We start from the raw sequence: 24324 nt of genomic DNA on the forward strand, positions 1-24324 counted from the left end.
ATTTAACGTCATATTTTTAGCACTTCCAAAGTTGTACTCTAAATGTTACAAGGGATCGGTTAGGTGCAGTTTTAAGGAGAAAACCTGGTTTTTTACTCCTCTAAAACTTTGCAAGGAATTAAGCTTTATAAGGGATCGGTTAGATTAGAGATGCTCTACAGCATGCTACTGCTAATTATACACCAAGAAAATCACACTTTGCTTAACCAAACACCGACGAAGACACTCCTCTCATGCTTAATAAACAAGGGAGATACATATAGCTAGCCCCAACACTCCTTCGGAGTTCGAACACTCACAATCCATAACCCGACAAGCGTGCACCATTTACCAAACTCAAGATCAGACCTTCTGCTTCTTCTGATCGCAGTTCATCAGAGAGCAAACATACATTACCCAGAGAAGTTCAGAAAAGAGAAAGTGGAACGGCAACCATGCAGTACACTTCCTGTACTGGATTGCTATATAAAGCTGCACATGCATTAGAAGTTCTTCGCGCCCCCACAAGGCATAACTCAAATGCGCGTAATCAGTAGCTCCACAAGCTGACCTCGCCGTCATCGTCGCCGTCACCGACAGTCGCCGACGGGCCTGCCATCGGAGGAGGGGCAATGAGCATCCCCTGCGCCATGTCGAGGTAGCCCTGCATCCCGAAGTCCATCCCATCGTCCATCCCATAGTAGGGATCACCGGCGAACTGCTCCGATGGTGCAACGGCTGCCTCCTCGGCGGCCGCATTGCTCTGGTCGGGTGCCGGCAGGAATGCCTCAGCCGCCTCTACCGCCGCCCGCCGTATTTCATCAGGGCTAGCACCCACGGGCGGGACCCGGAGCCGCCGAGGCGAGTCGGCGAAGTTGAGGCAGGCGGCGCGGCCGCGCAGCGCCAGCGCGGCCACGTCGTGCGCGCGCGCCGCCATCTCTGCGGTCTCGAACGTGCCGAGCCATATCCTCTGCTTGCTGTGCGGCTCCCGCACCTCGCAGACCCACCTCCCGGGGTTCCTCCGGCGCACGCCCTTGTAGACCGGGTGCCGCGTCTCCTTGAACTTGGTCCGCCCGGCGCGGCGCTTCGGCGGAGCCGAAGACACCGTCATGTACGTCGAGAAGCCCTCGCTGTTGCCGCCGTCCGCGCCCACCGGGGACGGCGTCCCCGACGAGTAGTCGCTGCTGAGGGCACTGAGGTCCATGGCCGGCTATGCTAGCTGCGAGTGTAAGCTGGGGGTGGGAGTGGAAGCAGGTGGTTTGGATTTGGGAGGGAAAGGTGGCGGTTTATATAGTTTAGCGCGTGGAGCGCGACGTCCCCGCGTGCACGGCTCAACGCGGTGCGGCACCGGAGGCGCCAGCCAGGTAGCGCGACTTGCTGGGTCGGGAGAGTGTTGGGCTCGGGGGCGTTCAGTGGATCGGAACCAGCTGGAGCTCGCGGGGGTGCGGATGGGGACCCACGCGACGCGCAGGCATGGGACGGATGTGGGCCACTCTGCTGTCCTCCTGGGCAACGGGGCTCTCTTGTGACAGCAACGCGCCTTGAAAGAGAAAGCTCGGCGTGACAGCTTGCCCTCAAGGCGGGCAGTTTGACAAGAACCCGTAGGATAGTGCAATTTACTGTCAATAAAATGGATCTGTTGATTCTATTTGCATACATTGTAAGGTAGCAGCAGTTCGACTCTACATAGGAATTTTTGCACTGTTAACGGTTTTCAGTCTACAAGTTCAGGAATGTCAGTTGGCTCACATTTCTTTATCAGTTAAGTCTCAGTCGACTAAGACTTCGTTATGTCTCAGTCGATATTATCTTTTTTTGATTTTGCATGAAGATTCATGTAAAAAAATTTGTTTAGTTTTTTTTTCTTGAATACTATATCACTTGACAGAGACTTAGTGAAGTCTCAGTCGATTGAGACCTAGTCATACCCTTTCTTCATACAAGTATCTGCGGTCGGGGAAAAATGGCACACTCGGCACCTAGGACCTGTTTCTTTAACAGGGATCAGATTTTTAACATTCTCCAGCAAACCCTACAGATTTTTTGCCGTGTGAGAGCATCTACAGCCGCGTACGACAAATATGACCCCTCAAACGCCTGCCAACGCGCCCAAACGCGTTCACATGCAGTGATCGAGCACTCCTCAAATAGCATCGTCCACATCCGTGTATTTCATATCCGATCCCCTATATCCATACTAAACTATGCAACGTCGATCAAACTACGTAAATCAGAAAATGGACATAGGCAAGCACAATACTTTCACCAAAAGATCACGATCAGATTTTCAAAGGACCACCAAAGTTCACATAAACGACGGACAACTTGAAACTACATCTAAAACTTGAAATTAAACTGAAGTAAAGCGGATCTTCGCCACTTTCGAGCCGGCAACTTCCCTTTTCAGTCGCCGGCACAGCTGTAGCCGTCGGCGGCTAGTGGAGGATCCTCCGAGTCGTTGGACGAGGAGCCGCCATCGTCATCGTCGGAGGAGGAGGAGGAGTAGGCGATGATGAGGCCCTTGAGGCGCCGGATGGAGCTTCGCCAGCCTAGACGCCTTCGTCGCCTTCTCCTTGGCCTCGCGCTCGGACTGCTCGATAGCTAGTCAGAGAGCCTTGGCTTCTTCCGGCGGAGCCGCCGACCGTCCGCCTCCGCCGTCGTAAGCGAGCAGTGGTAGACCCACACGAGGAGCCACTCGTCCTCATCGGGCTTCGCCGGTAACCCACGGCGGCGGCGGACAGAGCTCTCCGCCGCGTCCCTCTCCCGCGGTGGGTGGCGCACGCCTCCGACTCCGGCGCGCGCGTCCAGGCCGGCGTGGCGGGCACAAGCACCCGCCGCTGCCCACGAGGGGGGCAGCAGTCGGCGGAGGCAGGGCGGCGTGGATTGCGCAGCCCGCGCGAAGCCAAACGCGGGTCGGGAGGAGCCAGCGCCAGCAGGGGAGAGGCAAGGCGGCCGATCCGGAACTGCCACCCGTGTCCACCTTGGACCTCTCGAGGGCAATGCGGAGGGCCAGCTCATTGTCGTAGGAGGAGGAGGAGCGGCTGTCAGCTCTTGACATGGTCGCCAGAGTCATCGGAGTGGATCGAAGCGGAGAAATCGGAGGAAAGACGAAGAGACGGATCGAGAGCGCATTGAGCTAAGGTCTCCAGATTGGGCGGGGCTGACATGTCGAACGTGTCCGGGCGCGCCCGGGCAGCCCCATTTGGGCTAGATATGAAGGGTGCCGGACAGTGCGAACGTTTGAGGGTCGTTTGAGGCGTCCGGATAGGTCAGTTTCCGTGACCGGTCAGTGACCGGACGAGCCGTCCGGACGTTTGAGACCGGTTTAAGGCGCCCGACTGTAGATGCTATTAGAAAAGATAAATTTATTATAACCCATATGTAAACAAATATAAGACCTTTTAGTGATCTAAAAGGTCTTATATTTTGTACAGAGGAGTACTTATGTATAAGGATTTGTCATGTTCTAAAATAAAATTGCCATGTATGGTATAAAAATAATCAGAAAAAGTTATAATGTTACATTTAGTAATTGTCATGCATCTGACCGGAATTCGACGTACACGAGGGCGTCAGATTTTAACGCTAAAAATCGGACTTCTAGACTAGTCGAGAGACGAAGTATATCTAGATGCAATGAACGTTTCTTTTGGCCGGGGAACACACTGCAACGGGTCGAATCATGTGGTTCCACAAAGGATCCCCACAACACGGTTACATGGCAGTTATATTGGACTTGGTCTGAGAAGGTGCCAATGGTGATGGACAGTGACGTTGGTTCGTTGTTGCTGCCTGTCTCCGTTCTCCAATTTTGCAACTGGATAAATGGCGACAGTTGGTTTGCAGTTAGGTGGCTAGTTGGATTTTCCATGTATTTAATGATTCTGGATGGATTTTTCGCAGCTAGAATTGAACATACCCCTCGTACTATTTGACTCTTTCTTTTTGACGTTGACATCTCAAGTCTAGAAAATTTTGTCTCTTTCTTTTAAAAAGAAAAGTAGCAACTGTAGAACAACATGCCACTGCCACTAGAAGGAAGTAGCCGGAGGACGGAGGTCTTATTTTTCTGTTATCAATTAACGAAGGACAGAGAGTGTTCCTTGCGTAGCGTATCTTCTACTCCCATCATTCCTAAATATAAGTCTTTTTAGTGATTTTAATGTGGACTACATATGAAGCAAAATGAGTTAATCTAGATTCTCAAATATGTCTATATACATCCGTATATAGTTCGTATTGAAATCTCTAAAAAGACTTATATTTAGAAATAAAGAGAGTAAATTACTAAACTCCCACAAAATGAAGCACTATCCTGCGTTGAGAATATATGGGTGTGTAGACCAACGTAATCAATCTCTGGATGTTGCTTACACTGCAGGCGGCCCATTTGAGAGTAATGTGTGCCTGCCTCTAGGATTTTCTGGCTCGCCTGTAGGTGCGAGTGTACGATCCGGCAATTGTGCAGAGAGGCGGCTTGAAGGGCGCTCGACAATAGAGAGCTTGGCGGCTGAGAGCAAGTGGCTCAAATCTCTACCTTTGCCCTCTGCATCTCGCCTCCCCCTCCCTCTTTTCATGTCCACGCCGCGGCTCATTCCAATGGCGATGACAAGTAAAGCATGTGGTGGCACATGCCCGAGCGCCATCCTTATCCTGCGGCGCTACGAGGGGGTACGGTGAATCGAAATCTCTAGGGCTGGAGGGAAGGAGCGGGTAGTCATTGGCTGTGGCTACAGTGAAGGCCAAAGGAAGGAAGGATGGTCCTTACCTAGTTGATGGTGGATTGATAGTATGGTATAACAACTCTATGATCATCTGCTTGGACTTCACTATGGTTCTTGTCAAGGTCAAAGAAGGAAGGATTGTCCTTACCTGGTTGATGATGGACTAAAAGTATGGTACCATTCTAACGGTGGTAAATTAGTTGTTTGATTGGTGCCATAGTGGTATTTGGTTCAAACTAAGTGCTTTTTCAAAATCAATGTGTAGTTCATCTAAATACATGTAAGTTAAAATTATTGGGAAAATAGATGATGGGTTCTTACTGCAGTACGACATAATCTGGATTGTACATTAACTGTTGTCGGGGGGGATCATTTCTTTATACTCTACAAATACATCATATATTGTGCTTATTCTTTATTTCTCTAACAACTTCAAAAAGTAGATCAAGGTGCTTCATATTTCAATCATCTAAGGTGATTTCTCAATAGTTTATCAATATGTAGATTCCTTCAGTGTATGCAAAAAAATTATCAATGAATTAGTTGCCCCATTCGTTCCACAAAACCTTTGCTTTCTTTATACAATTTTAAGTTATTGGTATCATGTGTATGAGAATCTCTACAACCTGGTAGGCTTTTCAATAACCATACTTGTATTCTATAATTACCGGCTAAATGATGGGTCCCACTTACTACTACTTGTCTGCTCACTTCGTGCTTTGAGCATCACCATATTTCATAGATATTAAAGTATTTGTCGGATATTGGGTTCCGGCAAAACCCTTAAAGTTTGAACTCTGGGGTGCGCACGAAGATTTCTCCCTACCGAAACACGCCCTCAGCCTTGCCGCGATCTCTAAGCTAGCTCGATGAACAACACAAGAGACACAAGATTTATATATGTTCAGGCCACCGTTGTGGTGTAATACCCTACTCCTGTGTGTGGTGTGGTGGATTGCCTCTTGGGCTGATGATGAACAGTACAAGGGAAGAACAGCCTCACGAGGAGAGGTGTTCTTGTGCTTGGTGGTGTGTAGATGAGCTGGGTTCGGATGCCTCTAAATGAGATGGCTTCTACTGTGGTGGCTAGCCCTATTTATAGATGCCCTGGTCCTCTTCCCAAATATTGAGAAGGAAGGGATCCAACATCGGCCAATTTGAAAGGGGACAGCTAGTACAAGCTATCCTAACTAAAGATGGTCTTCGCCTGCCAAAGGCGCTGGTGGTGACGCCGTCTTGGGCTCCACAATGACCTCCGCCCTGCCGTCCTGCTGGCCTTGGTCTTGTTGCACCGATATAGAAACCTTTGCTTGATGCCTCGGTACTCCGCGCCTGCGCTTCCTTCCTTAGCACCAAAGGGGAAACGAGGACATTGCACGGGCTGGCGCCCGCCTGACGCCCGCCTGGCCTTGGTCGTCATGGCTTGCGTCATGGGAACCTCGCGAGGTACCCTTTGCCTTGATCTCTCCGCCTCCTCGCGAGCCTGCCTGGTGAGGCCACTCCTGAGGAGGCCGTGCGTCGTCCGCCCCGCGAGGCTTGGCCCCCCACGAGGGTCTTGAGTGTTGGTTGATGAAGATGGGCTGTACTGGGCCACTGGGGGAGCCACGCCGCAGGCCGCGGGCAGGCAAGTCTGGGGACCCCCGTTCCCAGAACGCCGACATTATTAACTGTTACTATTTAGTACAAGCCGACAAATGGGGATTTAGAATATGAGAAGTGGTATATTTGGCATTGAATTTCTCAAAGAACTAACATGGTGATAAACTATTTTATGGATGGTTTGACCTGAAACGTTTGACTTGGTTGTTTTTTAATCCAAAATGTCTATAAAAGTTATGTTTGGTACCAAGTTCCTAATTCCCATTAGAATATGTTTTAGCCCTAGTCATTCCTAATTTATTTTTCTTCTTCTTAAGTGAGCGACTTCATCATTCATGATGCTTTCTTAAGCTCAAATGAACTTTTGGGTACTTTCATCTGTGGACAAGGAGCGGGACGTAGTCGACACTAAGGGAGAGGGAGTTGTGTTGCTAGCAACTTGTGATAGTCTTTAGTCTGCACAATGAAATTATATAAAATAATCATAACGGGTTATCAAGTCAGTTAGTTTGTTGATGTTCATATATTTCATATCAACTATTCTTTGCTTTTATGTTAGAATAACTAAGGGGATGCTTACGAATTTGCAATACGAGATCTTTCCATTTGCTCTCCAAAGATCTGCTTCGTATTATTGTTTCCATTTGGCACAGAGGGTGTATGTACTTTGTTCATTCCAGTCTAACTGTTGATTGGTTAGTAGGTTTACTTTATAGATGTATGCATATTCTCCTTTAAGTAGGGCATTAAACAAGAAAATCCGGGTAAATCTTTGCTGATAAACATGGAGTAGTCCAAAAAGAAGATCTCAAATTGTCTATTTTCAGTCTCCTCGATTGGAAGGACCTTAGTCATATGGAGTAGCTTAAACTTCAAGAATTCTGATTGTCATCTTCGTATAACCCACCAGGTTTACAATTCAACATGGGCACCTAAGTCATATGGTTTTGTGTACATAGTATGATATTCTTTTCTCCGTTGTGGGTCGGACTTAGATTACATCACAATGGCCTAGCTTCTTCCTTACTATCCAATGCTGATGATGTAGGATGATTTTGAACTTGACGCTTCTACTTTGTATCATTAACAATTCAATATGAGCCATTTTTCTATGGAATGTGATGCCCCCCTTACAAGGCAAGATAAAATAATAGCAAGGCTTGCATAGACATTCCTCGAATACTAAGATCTCTCCTTTCTCGGATAGATGAGCTATTTGATATCGTGAGTTTCTAGTGTTATGTGTGAGTCCTTGCTAGCTAATACTCGGGTATTACATGTTTAGTGGGTGATAATAATGATGGTTACAGATATATCTATCTCTCTAAGAGCGTCAAGGGTAAGGCTAGCTACATGAATTAATTTTTGTATGCTTGATATAATATGAAATTGTAATTTCTTTGTTTATCCACCTATGGTTTGCCACCTTGAAAGAATGGTGTGCCCTATTTCTTAAGAAATGAGCATGCCATCTACATGAGGCCAAAATAGAGTATCATTTAAGAATTACCAGTTCCGAACAAACTACACATGCTAGCCATATAAAACATAAGGTGTCCTTTGGCTCAAAGAAAAACTGGAGAAAACATATAGGAATAGGAAAATTTTCTATGGTGACACTATTCAAGCCTTTAGTTCAAAGGATTGTACCAAAGGAAAAATGGAGGAAATTTTCTTAGATCTCAGTTTCACTAGAAAAAATGCAAGAATCTTACAATTCACTTAGACCTCCTTTTCAAACTCCTACACCTGAAAAATGAGACTGGGCTCTTTAGTGGCATAATAGCATGCTAATTATACCTTTCCATGTGGTTGGACTTTGATTTAACCCTGTTTATTATGATTCCTATGAACCAAACATCCAAGTTTTCAAAATTCCTATGTTTTCAAACACATGCATTCCGATTCCAATTCTTGTGTTTCTTGCTTTCCCAGGCTTTTGAAATCATGGGAACCAAAGGAGGGTTACATGCTCTGACAACCAACGCCAAACAACAAAGGAACAGGGTAATGTTTTAACGATGGTAAGGCACAATGGGCGCAACAAGGCGCATCTTTACTTCTAGTACGCTTCAATTTGGAACAGAAAACGGAAGAGCAACGGAGTGAAGTTCGAGCAATTTCCAATAGAAAACACATCTAAACAACATAATTTACAATACAAGATAGATCTCGATCAAATACAAGATAGATGTTGCAAAACCAATTTGTTCCTTTCCCGTGCAAGATTTCCTCTAGAGGTTTGCATATGAAGGTAAAAAGTTGGTTCTTCCCTCCTGCTTCATATGGATGAAGCTTGGATATACCATATGTTGGAAGGATACCATACGTGATCCATGAGGACTTAGACAGAGAAACGACGGGCGGCAAACTGCAAGTTTATTCCTAAAAACTTGAGAGGGTTTTCTACAGAAGTGCATAATGGACTAAGTCACTAAGAATATCATCTCCTTTTTATTAGTAGATATAAAAGAGTCCTGAAAACTCCATCTTTAGCCTTGTTCTTTTTAAAACAAGGGCCATACGCTCCTTTTCTAAGGAGAGAGAAGCATCTGTACATGCACATATTACAGTTCTAGTTTTTATACGTTATCAGGGCATCTCCCATGCTGACTCGTAAACCGGACACCGCATCCGTCCGCTGACAGGGAGACCAATCCACATACATGGATGTAGGAGCCGGCAATCCAATGCTACCCGCATACATTTCAAACACTCTTTAAGTGAACCAAACAAATTACATGCAAACCGAATGACTTTCATTCAAACTAGACAAAAATATTTACATTTCGAGCATATTTTAACTAAACTATACTGCGTTGCGGTAAAACTAGTCTACGACTGACCACGGTGGATCGTCACTCCATTGACATGTCTTCCCATGTCCGGGAGCCCGCTCATCGGACTGTTGGATGCCCTGGAGGGGTATGCTTCAACGTGAGGGGAAGGATAGCTTCCCTCCACTTCCGTGAAACACGGGTCAGGGTTGGTTTTTGGGTAGGGGAAGACAGTCGCGATGGTCTACGCCCCCTCTCACCGGTCAAGACACTCGCTGTGTAACCCAACGGCATGGTGGCGGTGGCCACTGGCGGAGCTAGCTAGGAATGGCTGGGGGGCCAAGGCTAAATCATGGGTGTTTGAGGGTGTAAACTGCTAAAAAAATCCTCATCTAAGCCCTCCCTCAAAAAAATTCTTCATAATTTGATCCAAAGTGGGGGGAGGGCACAGCCCCCCAGGCTTGCACATAGCTCCGCCACTAGCAGTGGCCTTCGTGGGACCCGAGCGGTGGCAGCCTCCCATGATTTACTTTTCCTCACTGCCTGCGGTGGTCGTGGACGTTCCAACCTCCATGACATGGCTTCTTTCCCCACCTGCTTGACATGTTTCCGCCATTGCTCATGGCGGATTTGTCGGGGGCGGCGTTGTCCATCCTGGATTTGGATGTGCAAGGAGGGGTGGTGATGGCGATGGTTGTGGCGCCGGATCCGGAGGGTTTGCCTATAAGCCAACCTGTATCGGGCTGGCTCGCTGGGCAACCCAGACATCTGCAATGCCGGAGAACTCCTTCTGTTCGCCGGAGGCCATGGCAGGTGTTGTACAAGGAGGGGGTGGAGAGGGCGGAGGTGAGGTGTGGTTCTTGCCCGGCGCCTGGACACCTTTATATAGCGGGCGGATGCGAGGAGCCAGCCGGAGAGGTGTTTAATGCTCGTCGGCGTAGGAATAGACATGTGGCACTCGGGGAGCCGGAGCAGGTTCCTCGGCACACATGACGGTTTAATAGAGGTAGGTGGGCAGACGAATGTCGTTTCAATGCGGAGAGAAGGCGTGCGCAGCGGGCGATCAGCGGTCCAGATGGTTACGAGTGGTTTGAGGGTCGGCGTTAGAGATGCCCTCAGATTAAGCTAGGGGCAAAGCGATAATCATGCCAACATCCACTGGCTGATGGCACAGACAAGGAGTAAACCATTATACTCCTCAGTTCCCAAATATATGACATATTAATGATTAAAATTAAATTTATTTATGTTTGATCAACTCTATTAAAAAATATAGCAATATTCACAATACCTAATCAGTATCATTAGATTTATTATGAAATGTATTTTCATGTTTTGTTTATTTGATACTGTAGGTATCAACAGATTTCCTATAAATTTGATCAAACATAAAATGTTTGGCCTTAGAAAAAAGCAATACAACTTAATACCTCTATAACTTAATATAAGATGTTTTCTTTGCACTATAACAGTGTCAAAACACGTGTTATATTAAGTTACGAAGGGAGTATATTTTAAAGCAGATGATAAATAAAGGAAGCCAAGAAGAATGCATAATGAAATCATTTTTATTATAATCATCATCTCATCTGATCATTTGATTAATCTTTATCTTTATCTTTACCTCTTTACCTACTAATAAAGCGGCTATTGCTTCTGGTCGTCCGTCATTAAAATTACCCTTTAAGTTGATAAAAATTACCCACCAATGCCATCCGTAAGTGAAAAACGATTCGTTTTTTTCTCTTAAGTCACCGCCGAGAGCGACTGGTTCATATAATGGAATGCGCTGCCAAAACACAAGCAAACCAACCACCCTACTGGCCTGGGCGGTTCTCTGCCACCCAGGAGATCTGGGTTCGAACCTGAGTCCTCTCCATTTTTCATGCCTTTTTTTCACGAATTTCAGTTGGCGTGAGATAGAGCTACATCGCTAAGTGTCGCTTAACAGATGGTCTATACAGTATTACGGTCAAAATATTCTCTTTTTAACTATTTTTTTTGGCAAATTCAAGTATTTTTAAAAAATATTCATATCGTTCAACCCCCAACACCAAATTTAGCATGCCATAATTGTCCAAAAAGAAATTGCAGATTCTAAATATAATGTTGTCTTGCATGTTAATTATTTTTAAAATTATTTTATGTTTTACCCTTAATTAGTACTTTTCTTTTCTATTAAAGGTACGGAAGTTTCTTACTCCCCTTTTTTGTACGTCACTTATTACAAGATTTTCATCTGTCGTTTGGTTCGTCCATTTGCACATAAAATAAAATAAAAAATAAAAAATACTTGCAAATAGTATAAAATTTTCATGAATTCAAAATATATTCTTGATTTTAGAAAATTTTCAGAAAATTGTAAAAGCGCCCACAAATTTAAAAAATGTTCATGATTTCAAATATATGCACGAGTTTTAAAAAATGTTCATGATTTTAAATATTATTCATGATTTCACGAGATTGAGAGTGATAGTTTATCTCGATGATGCAACAAAATGTGGTCATGACCATTGACGATTATGAAAAAAAATCTCCCGTTGCAACGCACGGGCCCTTTTGCTAGTAAACTCCAAATCCCAGAAGGTCGTCAATGTACAAGACCGAAAGAGAACACGAAAAGAAACAGAGCGCAGACAGCTCTTCTCCAGACACGTACTAGGAGGCACGCTCGCGGCGCGCTTATCATCACAGACGCCCCGTCACCGGAGAAGGGGCGGCAGCCGCAGGTGGGTTCCCCTTTGATTCTTGCATCACCTCACCGGCGCTTGTGTGCGCCACCGCTGTGGCTGTGGTTGTGGTGGTGGCCGTCCCCGCGCTCCCTAGACCGCCGCGAGTGCCGCGGCTCCTCGTGCTGCCGCGAGCGCTCCCCCTCCCGCCTGGAGGACGACGGCCTCCTCTTGAAATGCTTCTCCTCCTCGCTCGACTGCTCCTCGTCGTCGTACTCCGTAGGCGCGGGTCTCCGCCTCTCCTCCTCCGCCGCCAAGACCGTCTCCTGATGGTGGTGACGGCTGTCGCTCTCCTCGGCAGCTGCGGCGGCAGCGACGCTTCTCTTGGATGAAGACGACGAGGATGCAGGGCGCTTGTCGGAGGACGACCTGCGGCTGCGCTTGGGGTCGGAGGTATTGGCCTCGCCGGGGAAGCTGATGCGGGAGAAGACGCTGGCCTTGGCCTTGGACCGCTGGTCTGCTGCAGCAGCAGCCGCCGCCTTCGCGTGCTCTGCCTCGTGTCGCGACGCCGGTGGCGGCGGAGGCGGGAGGGGCAGGTCGTCGTAGTGGTCGGACGAGGAGCGCTTCTTGCCGGAGCTGGAGGAGCGGTGCGGGGAGCGACGCGAGTGCCGGTCGGGGCTGTGTGGCGGCGGCGGCAGTGCGCGCTCCGACCTGTCCGCCTGGGGCCTCGACCTCTGCACACAAGAAGAAGGAAAAAAAGGGGGCCACAAGTCAGAATAATGCTAGTACCTCCAATTTCCCAGAGACTTGGCCTGGATTCATAACCAAGGGATCCAAATCGTACTGCCAAGAATATTCCATGCTTTGCACCGACGGCCCTTGGCCCAACCGTTGACAAGGCCTTGAGAACGTCGGCCTAACTACGTCGCATATCCTGGACTGCTTGGGAACGTAATCCTAATCTCTCAAAAAAAACGTAATACTAATAATCTTATAACTTTTATAAAACAGATCGTCGCTTTCATATGGCCTCGTGATCCCTTTTACCTTTTGCACCGTACACTATCTACATCTACATGACTACATCATCAAACATGGTGATTAAGTCGAAGAAAGAAGGAAGATAGTAAAAAAATGCTTTTCTTTTTTTAAGAAAACAAAACAACAACAAAAAAGGGGAAAACGAGCCAAAAATAAACAAATACCAAGGAAAAGCAAAACCGATGAAAATATATATAAACAGATATGTTTCTCCCACATATATTGATGCCATCCTGTAGCCCGAAACCGCAACGAGCACAGGACAGCAATGGGAAGGACACTAGGAGCAGCCGGCGGAATGGTAACACAACTCGGACCAGCAACTGCTGCTTGGAGCAACCCCGAGCAGCTGAGCACATCGGCCTTGCCGGGATGAGCCAAGAACACCGCCCAATCGTGCTGTTGACGAATGCAACGGGCTGCTTTTCTTGTTCGGTAGATACCGTGGAAAAGGCATTCTTCTTCCTGTCCCGGTGGTGCTGACCTCTCCACTGCTGACGCCGCCGCCCACAAGTTTACCATGGAACTGACAGTACATAACTTTGCAAGATAATAGATTGACAGGAAAAGACATACATCCTTAGGTCTCATCGATGTACTATCGTTTACGGCTCCTGATGATTCCCTTGCTTCCCTTCGATACTCCCTGCCCCGGTCTCTGTCTCGATCTCGATCACCATCACGGTCTCGCTCCCTCTGCCTCTCCCTCTCCCGCTCCCTTTCCCTCTCGCGGGAATGTTCATGCTCCCGATCCCGATCCCGGTCCCGGTCCCTGCATTTGTAGATAAGCATTGAGTATTGATTAATACAGTTTAACCATTTTCAAAAAGGCTAGTGAATTAACTGAGGATGAATCTTTCAGGAATGTGGACTTTCAAGGCACAAGGAACTTGCACTTCAGGACAGAAGTGGCAAGTTTCACCACTCAAAACATAAATTTTAGTTAGCAGACTAAATGACTTCTTAAATTACACTAGGGAATGGCTCCATATAAAGGCATTTAAGGACACCCTGCAGTTCAAAAGGAAAAACACCAAAGCAACCAGTTAACTAGATGAAGCCAAAATGCTACCACATTTGTATCAAAATATAAGACGTTTTCTAGCCTACAAAAACACCTTATATTTTGATATGGAGTAGATGTATAACAGGTTATGGGGAATGCTAAATTATGAAGATTGTGATTTAACTTACAGAACCAGATAAAGCTTCAGGACATGGGCGCAATTAGCCCTACACGGTTCACATGCAAACTCACATGCTTTGATCAAGAGCAGAACATATATCAGAATGTAGTGATTGCCATTTTAAGCTGTTTCTACAGCCTCGTTCCTGATCACTAAATCTTGATTCGCTGGTCAAGATTTCATTTTCCACTAAACGATACAACTATCTGGACTCCCATAAAAGAACAAGTTGGTGATGGAGTGACGTCAGCTTGCAAGGCAAGGTGTGTTATTTCTGCAAAATGACCCCTGCCACTCTGCTTTACATTTGCAGGAACCCCTTTATCTGTCTCCCCATCTCATCCAAACATATATGAGGAATAAATTTTGGGCAAAATCTAACATACTTTTAGTGATATACATACCAAAAATAGGGCCATTTTCTTTCAAGTTTGTAAACATGTACTCCCTCTGTTCCTAAATATAAGTCTTTTTAGAGATTCCAATATGGACTACATACGGAGCAAAATGAGTGAATCTACACTCTAAACTATGTCTATATACATCCGTATGTAGTCCATATTGAAATCTCTACAAAGACTTATATTTAGTTACGGAGGGAGTATTAGTCTATTTTGGATCCATTGCAACGCATGGGCACTTTGGTAGTTTATTACAGAATCAAACCGCCATCCCCCAACTCGACCTTTACACAAGCACAGAAATCAAACCTTCAACTCCAAAAGCAAGCATGCCACCCTTGAATTATTTAAACCGGTGCCAAAAAAAAATCACTTTTGACCGAGACATCGTGACATGGCAAATATGTGCTATCTAACTGAACAAGCCAATGCTGAGCTTAGTCACCAACTCCGTCGCTAATTTTTCAAGGATACAGCATGGAGAGGTGTACCAGTAACATAGAATAAGAGCCAAGCGGCTGATACAACGCCTTTCGGCATACAGTTCACAACACCATGACTACAACGACAAAAACAGCTCGCCTAGTCGAACCTCAAGCCAAAAATGGCAATGAGGCAAGACACATAGATCAAGGACAACGTCTCGACCAACACCGGATACCTAAAAAGGACAACCCCGACCACAACTCAGGCTGGGTCAATGCACTCTCCACCCATCATGCCAAGGAATCGGCAAGTGAACAGCGGGAACCAACCGAATTCAAAGAAGGTGTCATCCAAGAGTACAATGCACCCCGAGAGCCCATGCCCACAGCAGAACCACCACCGAACAACACATCGCCCCAATCCTCACCGAAGAGCCAACGGGTGATGGTGACTAGAGAACTCTGTCAATCACTATCTTATCTGAAAGATTAACTCCACTTGATTCAAGTGATTGTAGTACCCAGACATTCTGAGCACATGCTCACTAGTTGAGCAATTCTCCTCCATTTTTTAGGCAAAGTACTGGTCAGAAGTCTCATACCTCTTGAGAGGCCACCACCTCCAGTAACAACTCCGGTAGCCTCCAAGGGCAGCCCAGCAGCACCTCCAAGGAAAGGATGACGCTGCGCAGCACTGCTGTTGCCTGGCCAGCAAGCCAGCCTAAGGTTTCCCCTGGTGCCCGAGCAGGGTCCAAACATGGCCAATACAATGCCTCCAAGGAGGAGATGGCACCTGCGGGCGTCGTCGTCATCTGCAACCGTTGCCGCTGTACAGGGACTTCTCCCCGGCCAAGTTCAGACCACTAGAAGAACGCCGGAGTAGCGCCAGAAGGAAGCAAGCCGTCGACATGGAACTCGCTGTGAGGAGGAGAGCTGCTTCCAGTTGCCGGCCAGGAGGGACAGCACAGCGCAGGGAGTGGATCCAAAGCGCATCTTTGCTCTCTTTTTCTGCAGTGTCTAATGCTACTTCCTCCAGTTCACAAATATGTGATGCAATGCTTTGGACAAATCTCTAGTCAAACTTATAAAATTCTTACTATCAAATATCATCTAAAATATTTAGATAGAAACTTGAAAAATCATACAGACAGATCTGTCTCGAAAATATTTTCTGAATACTATATCGATACAAATAAACTAATAGTCAAAGTTACACTTGAAGACCACGTCAATATCCAAAGCATCACTTATTTGTGAACTGGAGGCATAACACGGGTCAAACCATGAATCCTCTTCTTTTCCTTCTGTTTAATTAATACATTTGAGGTGCTTAAATCCTGTTGATTTTGCTAAGTTATTGCTTCAGGATCTACGTTCGAGCGAGGAAAAAAGCGCTAGTCATCAACTGTGCGTTTTTCCACTGCCTAGCACCCATCTCACCCAACCACACGCCTAGGCATGCTTAAGTGCACGCCTAGCAGAATGAAACGCTATGCGTTCTGTTGTCACCACTCACTACCACCTAGATGCACTTCTTTTCAGCATTTGAGTCTTTTACTTTGTACAGAATTTGGATACATTGAGCATCAAGGGTTCAAGGCCGCACCGTAAGACAGCACGACAAGGTACTTGCAGTAATCTGTTTTCAGGAGTTGGGTCGTGTAAATTGTGCCGCTTTGGAAGGGTACTATACTCGAGTGAGCCAAAAGACAGGGAAGAAGTTTAGGCCATTAAAATGTTTCAACAAGGGACCTTGTTGGACCTTGCCATGCAGAATACACACTGAATCGTCATGTGCCTAGTCTACAGGAGACGTTCAACGACACGCTTGCACCTTTTATATATTTGCTTACTCAAATATGTGATGTTTATACTTGATTGCATCGACTGCGATGCAATCAACAGAAACCAGTTCGGGTAAAAATAACCCCAAACGTAACTAGGGGTATGGGTATTATTTGTCCTAGTTACTCATAGTTCTAGGCTATCACTTATGGCCAATGCACTGGATTAATCTAAAACTACAAGGCACCTGATCATATTGTTTCATAGAATATTGGGTGAAAACTAAACATATGGTTTGAAGCATCTAATTTCATACAATATTGGGTGAAGACAAAGCACATGATTCGAAGTGTCTAGGTTGTAGAATACTAGAATGTTGAGTGAAATTAAAACAAATAATTTGAATTGCTTAATCACCTTCCGTTTAATCGATCCATTTCATGTCTCCTCCCATCTGGTTTCCTGAGCTGAAATTCGTCTCTTCTCACAACTGGTGGCCCCATGTTCATTCCCATACTGTTAACAGCTAATTCAGAAAGGTCCCTGAAAATGAATTATTCGAGTTTCATCATTTAACCAGTGGCCAACTGGTCATTGTAGTAAACTAGTAATAGCGAATGTGTGGAAAGATAAGGCGTATATACTCCCCAAATTTAGCCGACAATAAGTTTGATTAACAAAAAATGAGTCATACATGTCATAAAAGTCATACCATGGGAACCTCTTTCGGATCCAATAGTATAACTTTTGTGGCATTTAATTCATATTTTGTTAGACAAATTCATGGGCAAAGTTAGGCCCAAAAATCGAGGGGGGCTTGTATATTTGTACTGAGTATATTACAGTCTGCTAGACATAATGCTCATCTCCAACCAAATTGGAAATACAGCCACGAAATTTGCAGGCTATGCATTCCTCTAAAATTTCACAGAACAATAGAACATTCTACATGTATAATTAGCCATGTACAAATTAATTTACAGAACATCAAACGATGCTAGAGGTATACCTAGGAACTGTTGGCATCATGTATGCCGGGGGCATAAATGGATCTTGTGGAAGAACTCCCCCACCAAAAGGATCAAATGGACCTGGTGGAGGATAGCCCATGTAAGGCATGGGACCTGGAAATGGTGCACCCATGTAATCTATTGGCAATGGCATCCCTCCTCCCCAGTAAGGGTTAAAACCTCCTTGCGGGCCCAAAGGCATTCCAGCAAAATTTTCAGGTCCAAAATCTTGATAATTATTATTCCATTGCTCCTCGGCTGTAGGTAGAAAAGCAATGTTCGAATAAATAGGGGTAAAATGAAGTTTAACCAATAAAGGTGCAATCAAATATCATGACAATGTTCAAGTAATATATCATGGTTGGTGATCAGAACTTACCATTCCCTGGTGCTCGCACCTTCTTCTTCTTTTTCTTCTTTACTGCTGAAGTCACCAACATAATATCATTATTTCAATGATAATAAAGAGTTTAAATATCAAACATGTACACACTAGAAAAACACAAACAAGATGAACATTTGGCTAATTTGACCCAAATAAATGTTTTAGTTCAATAAAGCTTGCGTGGAGGTTGCATCACAGACAAGGTTAACTAAAATGGAACAGGCCAGTATGATTATCACCTTGTTCGCCTGCAGGCAATTTTTCCTGTGACTCTTTTGCGACATGAATCATTTCTGGTGTTTTTTCCTTTTTGCTGTTCTTAGAGTCCATTGTCGCTTCAGTGATATCTGGAATTGTGGTAACCTTATTATCTGAAGAACTCACATCAATGTTAGCTTTCAATCCGCTCTGGCTCTCAGCGTCTGGTGATTCCTCTACTGGCATCAGTGCTTTAGGTTCTTCTTTTGAAGCAGCAGAAACAGCAGGAGACCTAACCTTGGGTGGTACAGGTAGAGCCGACTCCATGTCTATGCAAGGTACTTCATCAGTTTCCAATTCTTATAGAGGCAGATAATCTGATATAACTGATATACATACCCTGTATTTGCACCATGCTTCCCGCGTTTTCTGTACTGCTAGTTGGTGGTGCCTCTAATATGCGACTGATGGTTTCTCTTAGAGTTTTATTGGGGAGAAGATCGTCTGCTAATATGCTTGTGGCACCACAGACACACATTGACTTGCTAATTATGTAGTCCCTAATGCCTGCCAACAAAACACAATATGTCAGCCCACTAAAGAGCATGTATGTTTGAAACTTGAAAGTGGAGATATTGAGAAGAACAAGAAAAACGCAATGCAGAAAATCCATACAGCAAAACCATATTTGTATTAAGTGACAACAGTATCAATGTCAACAGTGTGAAAATAATAGATTCTTAAAGCGCAACTTACATTTATCACAGAAACTCTTAAAGCAGCATTTACTAGTTAGAACGGCATCCTTCATTACTTCTTTACATAACGGGCAACGCAACTCTGGCGGGAGATCACTGAGAGATCGGGTGGTGGGTAGGCCCTCTATCTCCCTCTCAAAAGCAGCTCTGTCACAAAAAAAAATATGATTAATCTTTACCTCCAAGTAGACGGAGAATTAGTGATTACGTGAGTAACCAAATAAGCAATTTGAGCTCACTCATTTGGCTTCAAAACAGCACCAGCCCCACTTGGCAGTGCATATGAGCCATCTCGAGTTGCCATTAACATGGATTTTGGGATGCCAGTTGGAGGTTTCATCCTTCTAACGTCATATCTAGTATCACCATTTGTTGGGCAATGTTGAATGAAATGACCTGTAAACCAGTATCGGTCAAGTGCAACAGGACAAAATATTCCATTAACAAAGATTTGACAAGTGTCCAGCATACCTGGTACTTTACATCTATGACAAATATAGCCAGGAGGAGGTGACCTGTTATCTAGCCGACCCATCCCACGTCCTTAAGAATATCAAAGCAGATTAGTACTTACATAAACATCTAGTTTCAAATAATGATGTTAACAGGTATCCATGTTGCATAGGTGCCCATGTGCACTCCCTTCATGAAGCTTGGTGCTACTAAGCTCTACATAAATCTTGCAAAAAAAGTGACAATAGAAAGGGTGGAAAGAATTACCAAAACCACGCCCAGCCATCATTCTCCCACCCATTCCTCTGCCATAACCTCTTCCGGATCCATAGCCATCAGGAATTTGGCTGAAAATGAGATATCCAGTCCAGTATATATTTAGTATTATTCCTCTAAGGGATAATAGAACAGTCATTCAGCCAATCCAGCAGATCACTAACCTATAGTCAACGGCCACTGTATCAATAAGGGCTTTTATCTTACTATCTTCGTCAATTTGATTTTCAGAAGAAGCGTCAATTGCCTGGCTAGCAGGCTGAGAAGGAACTGAATCAGAAACATATAAAGAGTTGCCGAACTCATCATCCCACTCAGATTCTTCAGGCTGCAATTTCAATACCTTTAAACATTAGCTCCCAGGATTAATAGACCACCGTCATAGCTCAAACATCAAACTGTGGTTGCACCGGCAACTACTGTATGAGATAAAAGTAACCCAGACTAGAAGTTATTCTTACATATTTCATAGATGAATCACCAAGAAAAGCGCTGCCAGAAGGCACGATTTCTTCTACCCTACTTTCTGCAGCTATTGCCCTGCAAAAAAAGGTGAACCTTAAAACTATGATTGTTGATAAGGAGTAACTCCTGACATGGACCATATCCAGTGACATGAAGCAGTTAAAGTCAAACATACAAATTAGAAATCTGTTCAGATGGGTTGTGTGTGTTTGACTATTGATGATGCATCAGTAATGTGAATTATGAGGTATGATGTGGAGTAAGTGTGAAATCAAAGAGCAAAACAGTACTCTTGTGGTTCAGTAACGATTGGCATCCTTGGGCGTCCTGGTATCCGGCGAATCAACACTGAAGTGTTCTTTGGTATCATGATAGATTCATCAGCATACTCTGAAAGTACAAACATCACAGGAAATGGTTTAAGTAATACTTCGACTGTACAACACCATCCCAAGTCCCCCCAAAATCAAGATATTCCTATCATGCCCACTAATTATAAGTTCTTAAGATACAACTGTATTTCAATCTGAGTGAGTGAGCTCGAATGATTGTGCGGTGAGGTAAGCAAATAAGCAATTTGAGCTCACTCATTTGGCTTCAAAACAGCACCAGCATCGCAAATCCACTAATCCAGAATGATTGTTCAGTGAGGTAAGCAAACAACACAATGGCTTCATTGAAACACACTTACTAGTCATCGATGCAATGCGCGGTAGATGTGCTCAGCATCGCAAAAGACATTCAAGTTGCTAACCATTGCAAACAAAGATCATGTCAAATTGTCAAAATATTGCAATTTTATGTGTAAACCCAGCTAACAGTTAATCCTCCACACCAAACCAGTAGATCAAATCGTCATGTCTTAGAAAGCACTGATCATAAGAAAAAAATGAGGCAGGCAACAAATAATACCAGCTAAATAAGGCCTCAATTTTCAGAAATCTTGCGTGCATGAATCAAACAGCCAAAATGGCTTACCATACATAGCAAACAGCATTACAACCTGAGCCTATCACAATATTATCTACCACTAACATCTTGTATACATTCACCCACACAAGAAATCAAGCAAAGGTTCTTCTCTGAGAAAGAACCAATATTATCTAGCTAGCACTAATATCTTGTATACATTCACCAACACAAGAAATGAAACAAGGGTTCTTTGCTGAGAAAGAACCAACCTTCATCAGTCTGGGCATTCGAGATCATGAGGTCGAAATCAGTGCCTCTGCCAAGGTGCTTGGACTCAAAAATCATCTCCTTGAGGTTGAGAACCGAGATGAACTGCCCCTCGATAGGGATCGAGTCATAGTCTCTGGCACTCTTGAACTTATAGTAGACAGCCATGATAGCGCTGGATCTAGATGGTGTGCCGGGTGTGCAGCAGCACACCCAATTTGCGCGGCACGCCCAAAATTTGTGGAGATCAGTGGGGTTTATCTAATCACTCGGCGCCATAAAGCTCACAGACGGCCAGGATAGCGGACGGGGTTGAGATAGCAGCGACGCGATGAGGCGGAACGGGAACGGCGACGGCGGCCACGCGCGTGCGAGGTCGGACGGGTTGGGGGTTCAGGCGTCGGCGGTGACCTAAGCTACGGCACGGCGGCGGCTGTAGGACACGGCAGACTGTAGGAGATGTTCTAGAACCGCATCGGGTCGGATTGGAGCTTGCTTGGGTAGGTCAGGACTCGGGAGAGGAAGAGGATGACTGGGAGGGGAAAGAAGGGTACAGGTACGGGACGGTGGAGAGTGGAAACCGTGGAGGGAGGGGATGGATCTCACCCCTATGGGCCTGGGGTCGACAGCAGATATTTGGTTCAAAAGGGAAAATATACTGACATTAGTACTCCCTTCCATAGTGTTTCCCTCTAGTTAGGGTTTTCTCCTCTCGACAGCGATTGTAGCCACGATATCGTCTTTCTTTCCTACCGCTGATCTGCTCCGGGGTCTCGATTCGTGCTGATCCAGGGGCGTTCCTAGCAACACCACTCGGCCTTGGTTGAGATCTTCTTGCCGCGGTTGGCTTGGGCTAGGGTTTCCCAGATATACCCGGTGGTGCTTTCGAGATCGGGTAAGAGGTAGAAGATGGTTGCGGAAATAGGGGGCAAGTCGGCTATGGCCGGCGCTTCTTCGTCTGCAACGGAGATAGAGAAGTTGATGAAGGAGCTTGGCCTCCAGGAGGACGACATGGATAACGTGGTGGTCGATGAGACCGTTGTCCCAAAGGATGCTGCAAGATGGATGGCAGTGGCTCGCGTGCACATAGACAAGACCTACACCCAGGGCTGGTTCTTCAGGAATATGCGAGCTGCATGGGACCTTGCACAGCTGGTGAACTTCAGGCCGCTTGAAGCAAATTTGTATACTTTGTTGTTTAATTGCTTGGGAGACTAGGAAAGAGTCGTGCAAGAGGGGCCCTGGAACTTCCGGGGCAACGCTGTCATAATCACCCCTTATGATGGAATAACCCAACCAACCAAGGTGAGGCTAGACACTCTGGATATTTTGATCCAAATTCATGATGTTTCGGAACTATATGCACACCTGGTTCCTTCGTTGGCTGCAAAAGTGGGAGAAGTGCTACATGCTGAGAATGTGTCCTATGATTTTACTGGCAATTTTTTCGCGTCTGGGTCAAGATCAATGTCCACAAGCCCTTGAAGAACTTTGTTTCTCTAATCAGGGGTGGGGAGAGACAAATATACAGGGTTAGTTATGAGTGCTTCCCTAACTGGTGTGCGGGTGTGGACACTTGGGTCATGTCTACAACGAGCATGGGGATGGGATTCACCCTAAATCAACTTTAGTTTTCAGAGACCTCCGTGCGTCTTGGACGATGAGGGTTGGTCGCGGCCCTGGTGCTGGTCGTGGTCGCCGTGGTGGAAGAAGAGGTGGCCGTGGTGGTCACCATGATGCTGGGAGGGGATCTGGCATGAATGGAAACTACAGAGAAGATGAAGATTCATATGAAACGGCTGCTGACATGGTGACTGATGATCCTAATAGGAAGAGGGCAGAAAGGACCGAGACTAGCTCCAAAACCAACTCAGGACAGGAGAAGCATGATTTGGCTCTGGTTCCTTTTGGAAACAACATGGTTAGCCCACCACCCATCAGAGACCCGAAGCGAACCAGAATAGGAGGAGAGGATCGAGATGCTTAGAATGTAGGGGAACGTTGCATGGGAAACAAAAAATTTCCTACGCACACCCAAGATCCAATCTAGGAGATGACCATCTACGAGAGGAGAGATTGCATCTACATACCCTTGTAGATCGCTAAGCGGAAGCGTTAAGAAACACGGTTGATGTAGTCGAACGTCTTCGCGATCCAATCACGATCCGTCCCATGAACTCCCGATCCAAGTGCCGAACGGCTGGCACCTCAGCGTTCAACACACGTACGGCTTGATGACGCCTTCACCTCCTCGATTCAGCGAGCGATGGTGAAGTAGTAGCTCGAGTCCTCCGGCAGCACGACGGCGTGGTGGCGGTGGTGGTGGCAGAATCTCAGCACAGCTTTGCTAAGCACTACGGAGAGGAAGAGCGATGCGAGGAGAGGAGAGGCAGCGCCGTGGCGTGGAGATGTGCTCTAGGGTGCGGCTACCCTCTCTCTACCTCTCTGTATATAGGGAAAGGGAGGAGGGGGTGGCACCCCTAGGGTTTCCCCTAGGGGGGCGGCGGCCAGAGCAGATGGGATCTCCCCTAGGGTGACTTGCCCCCCAAGCCGGGAGGTGGGAAGCCCTAGGGGGCGCCCCCAACTCTCTGGTTACGTGATATGGGGTGAGGGGGCGCTTAGCCCCTTAGTGGGCTGGTTTGCCCCTCCCCTTAGCCCATGGGCCCCCCAAAACCCCTTTTGGTGATGCTGGTCATCACCTGGTACCCCCAGAACAATTCTGGACTCCAATATCCTTCATCCAATATATCGGGATCTTCACCTCCGGACCATTCTAGAAGTTCCTCGTCACGTCCGGGATCTCATACGGGACTCCGAACAACCTTCCGTAACCACCATAATGACTCAACTATACTTATACCGTAACCAAACGTTAAGTGTGTAGACCCTGCGGGTTCGAGAACTATGCAGACATGACCGAGACACCTCTACGGTCAATAACCAATAGTGGGACCTGGATGCCCATATTGGTTCCTACATATTCTACGAAGATCTTGTTGGTCAAATCTCGATG

At 46.0% G+C, this 24324-nt stretch overlaps 2 protein-coding genes across 3 annotated transcripts; both read right to left on the reverse strand.

The window, feature by feature from the left end:
* Window positions 1-202: 202 nt before the first annotated feature.
* Window positions 203-1234, reverse strand: LOC123134285 (dehydration-responsive element-binding protein 1G). The gene has a single exon (XM_044553555.1). It carries the CDS (start codon window positions 1181-1183, stop codon window positions 530-532), a length of 654 nt encoding a protein of 217 aa, XP_044409490.1. The 5' UTR covers window positions 1184-1234; the 3' UTR covers window positions 203-529.
* A 10365-nt stretch (window positions 1235-11599) lies between these two features.
* On the reverse strand, window positions 11600-21922 carry LOC123137634 (E3 ubiquitin ligase PARAQUAT TOLERANCE 3). 2 transcript variants are annotated; one of them, XM_044557455.1, is made up of 15 exons: window positions 21314-21922; window positions 20423-20522; window positions 20129-20207; window positions 19832-19995; window positions 19659-19738; window positions 19410-19481; window positions 19178-19334; window positions 18937-19085; window positions 18580-18747; window positions 18222-18509; window positions 17977-18018; window positions 17597-17855; window positions 17005-17130; window positions 13366-13561; window positions 11600-12482 (listed from the first exon to the last, which is right to left on the reverse strand). In XM_044557455.1, the coding sequence occupies exons 1-15, from the start codon at window positions 21477-21479 to the stop codon at window positions 11838-11840; spliced, it is 2691 nt and encodes an 896-aa protein (XP_044413390.1). In that variant the 5' UTR covers window positions 21480-21922; the 3' UTR covers window positions 11600-11837. The 2 variants fall into 2 exon arrangements, with proteins under 2 accessions (XP_044413390.1, XP_044413389.1); XM_044557454.1 differs by having other exon boundaries at window positions 17977-18021; window positions 21314-21921.
* Window positions 21923-24324: the final 2402 nt, after the last annotated feature.

The sequence above is a fragment of the Triticum aestivum genome, chromosome 6B (genome assembly GCF_018294505.1).
Source record: "Triticum aestivum cultivar Chinese Spring chromosome 6B, IWGSC CS RefSeq v2.1, whole genome shotgun sequence".
NCBI lineage: Eukaryota > Viridiplantae > Streptophyta > Magnoliopsida > Poales > Poaceae > Triticum > Triticum aestivum.

Coding starts and splice junctions, on each gene's coding strand:
- LOC123134285 (XM_044553555.1), bottom strand. CDS start 1,183: ATGGACCTCAGTGCCCTCAGCAGCGACTACTCGTCGGGGACGCCGTCC.
- LOC123137634 (XM_044557454.1), bottom strand. CDS start 21,479: ATGGCTGTCTACTATAAGTTCAAGAGTGCCAGAGACTATGACTCGATC. Junction 19,996..20,128: donor GTGATTCATCTATGAAATAT/GTAAGAATAACT, acceptor TTGAAATTGCAG/CCTGAAGAATCTGAGTGGGA. Junction 18,022..18,221: donor ATTGCCTGCAGGCGAACAAG/GTGATAATCATA, acceptor TGGTGACTTCAG/CAGTAAAGAAGAAAAAGAAG.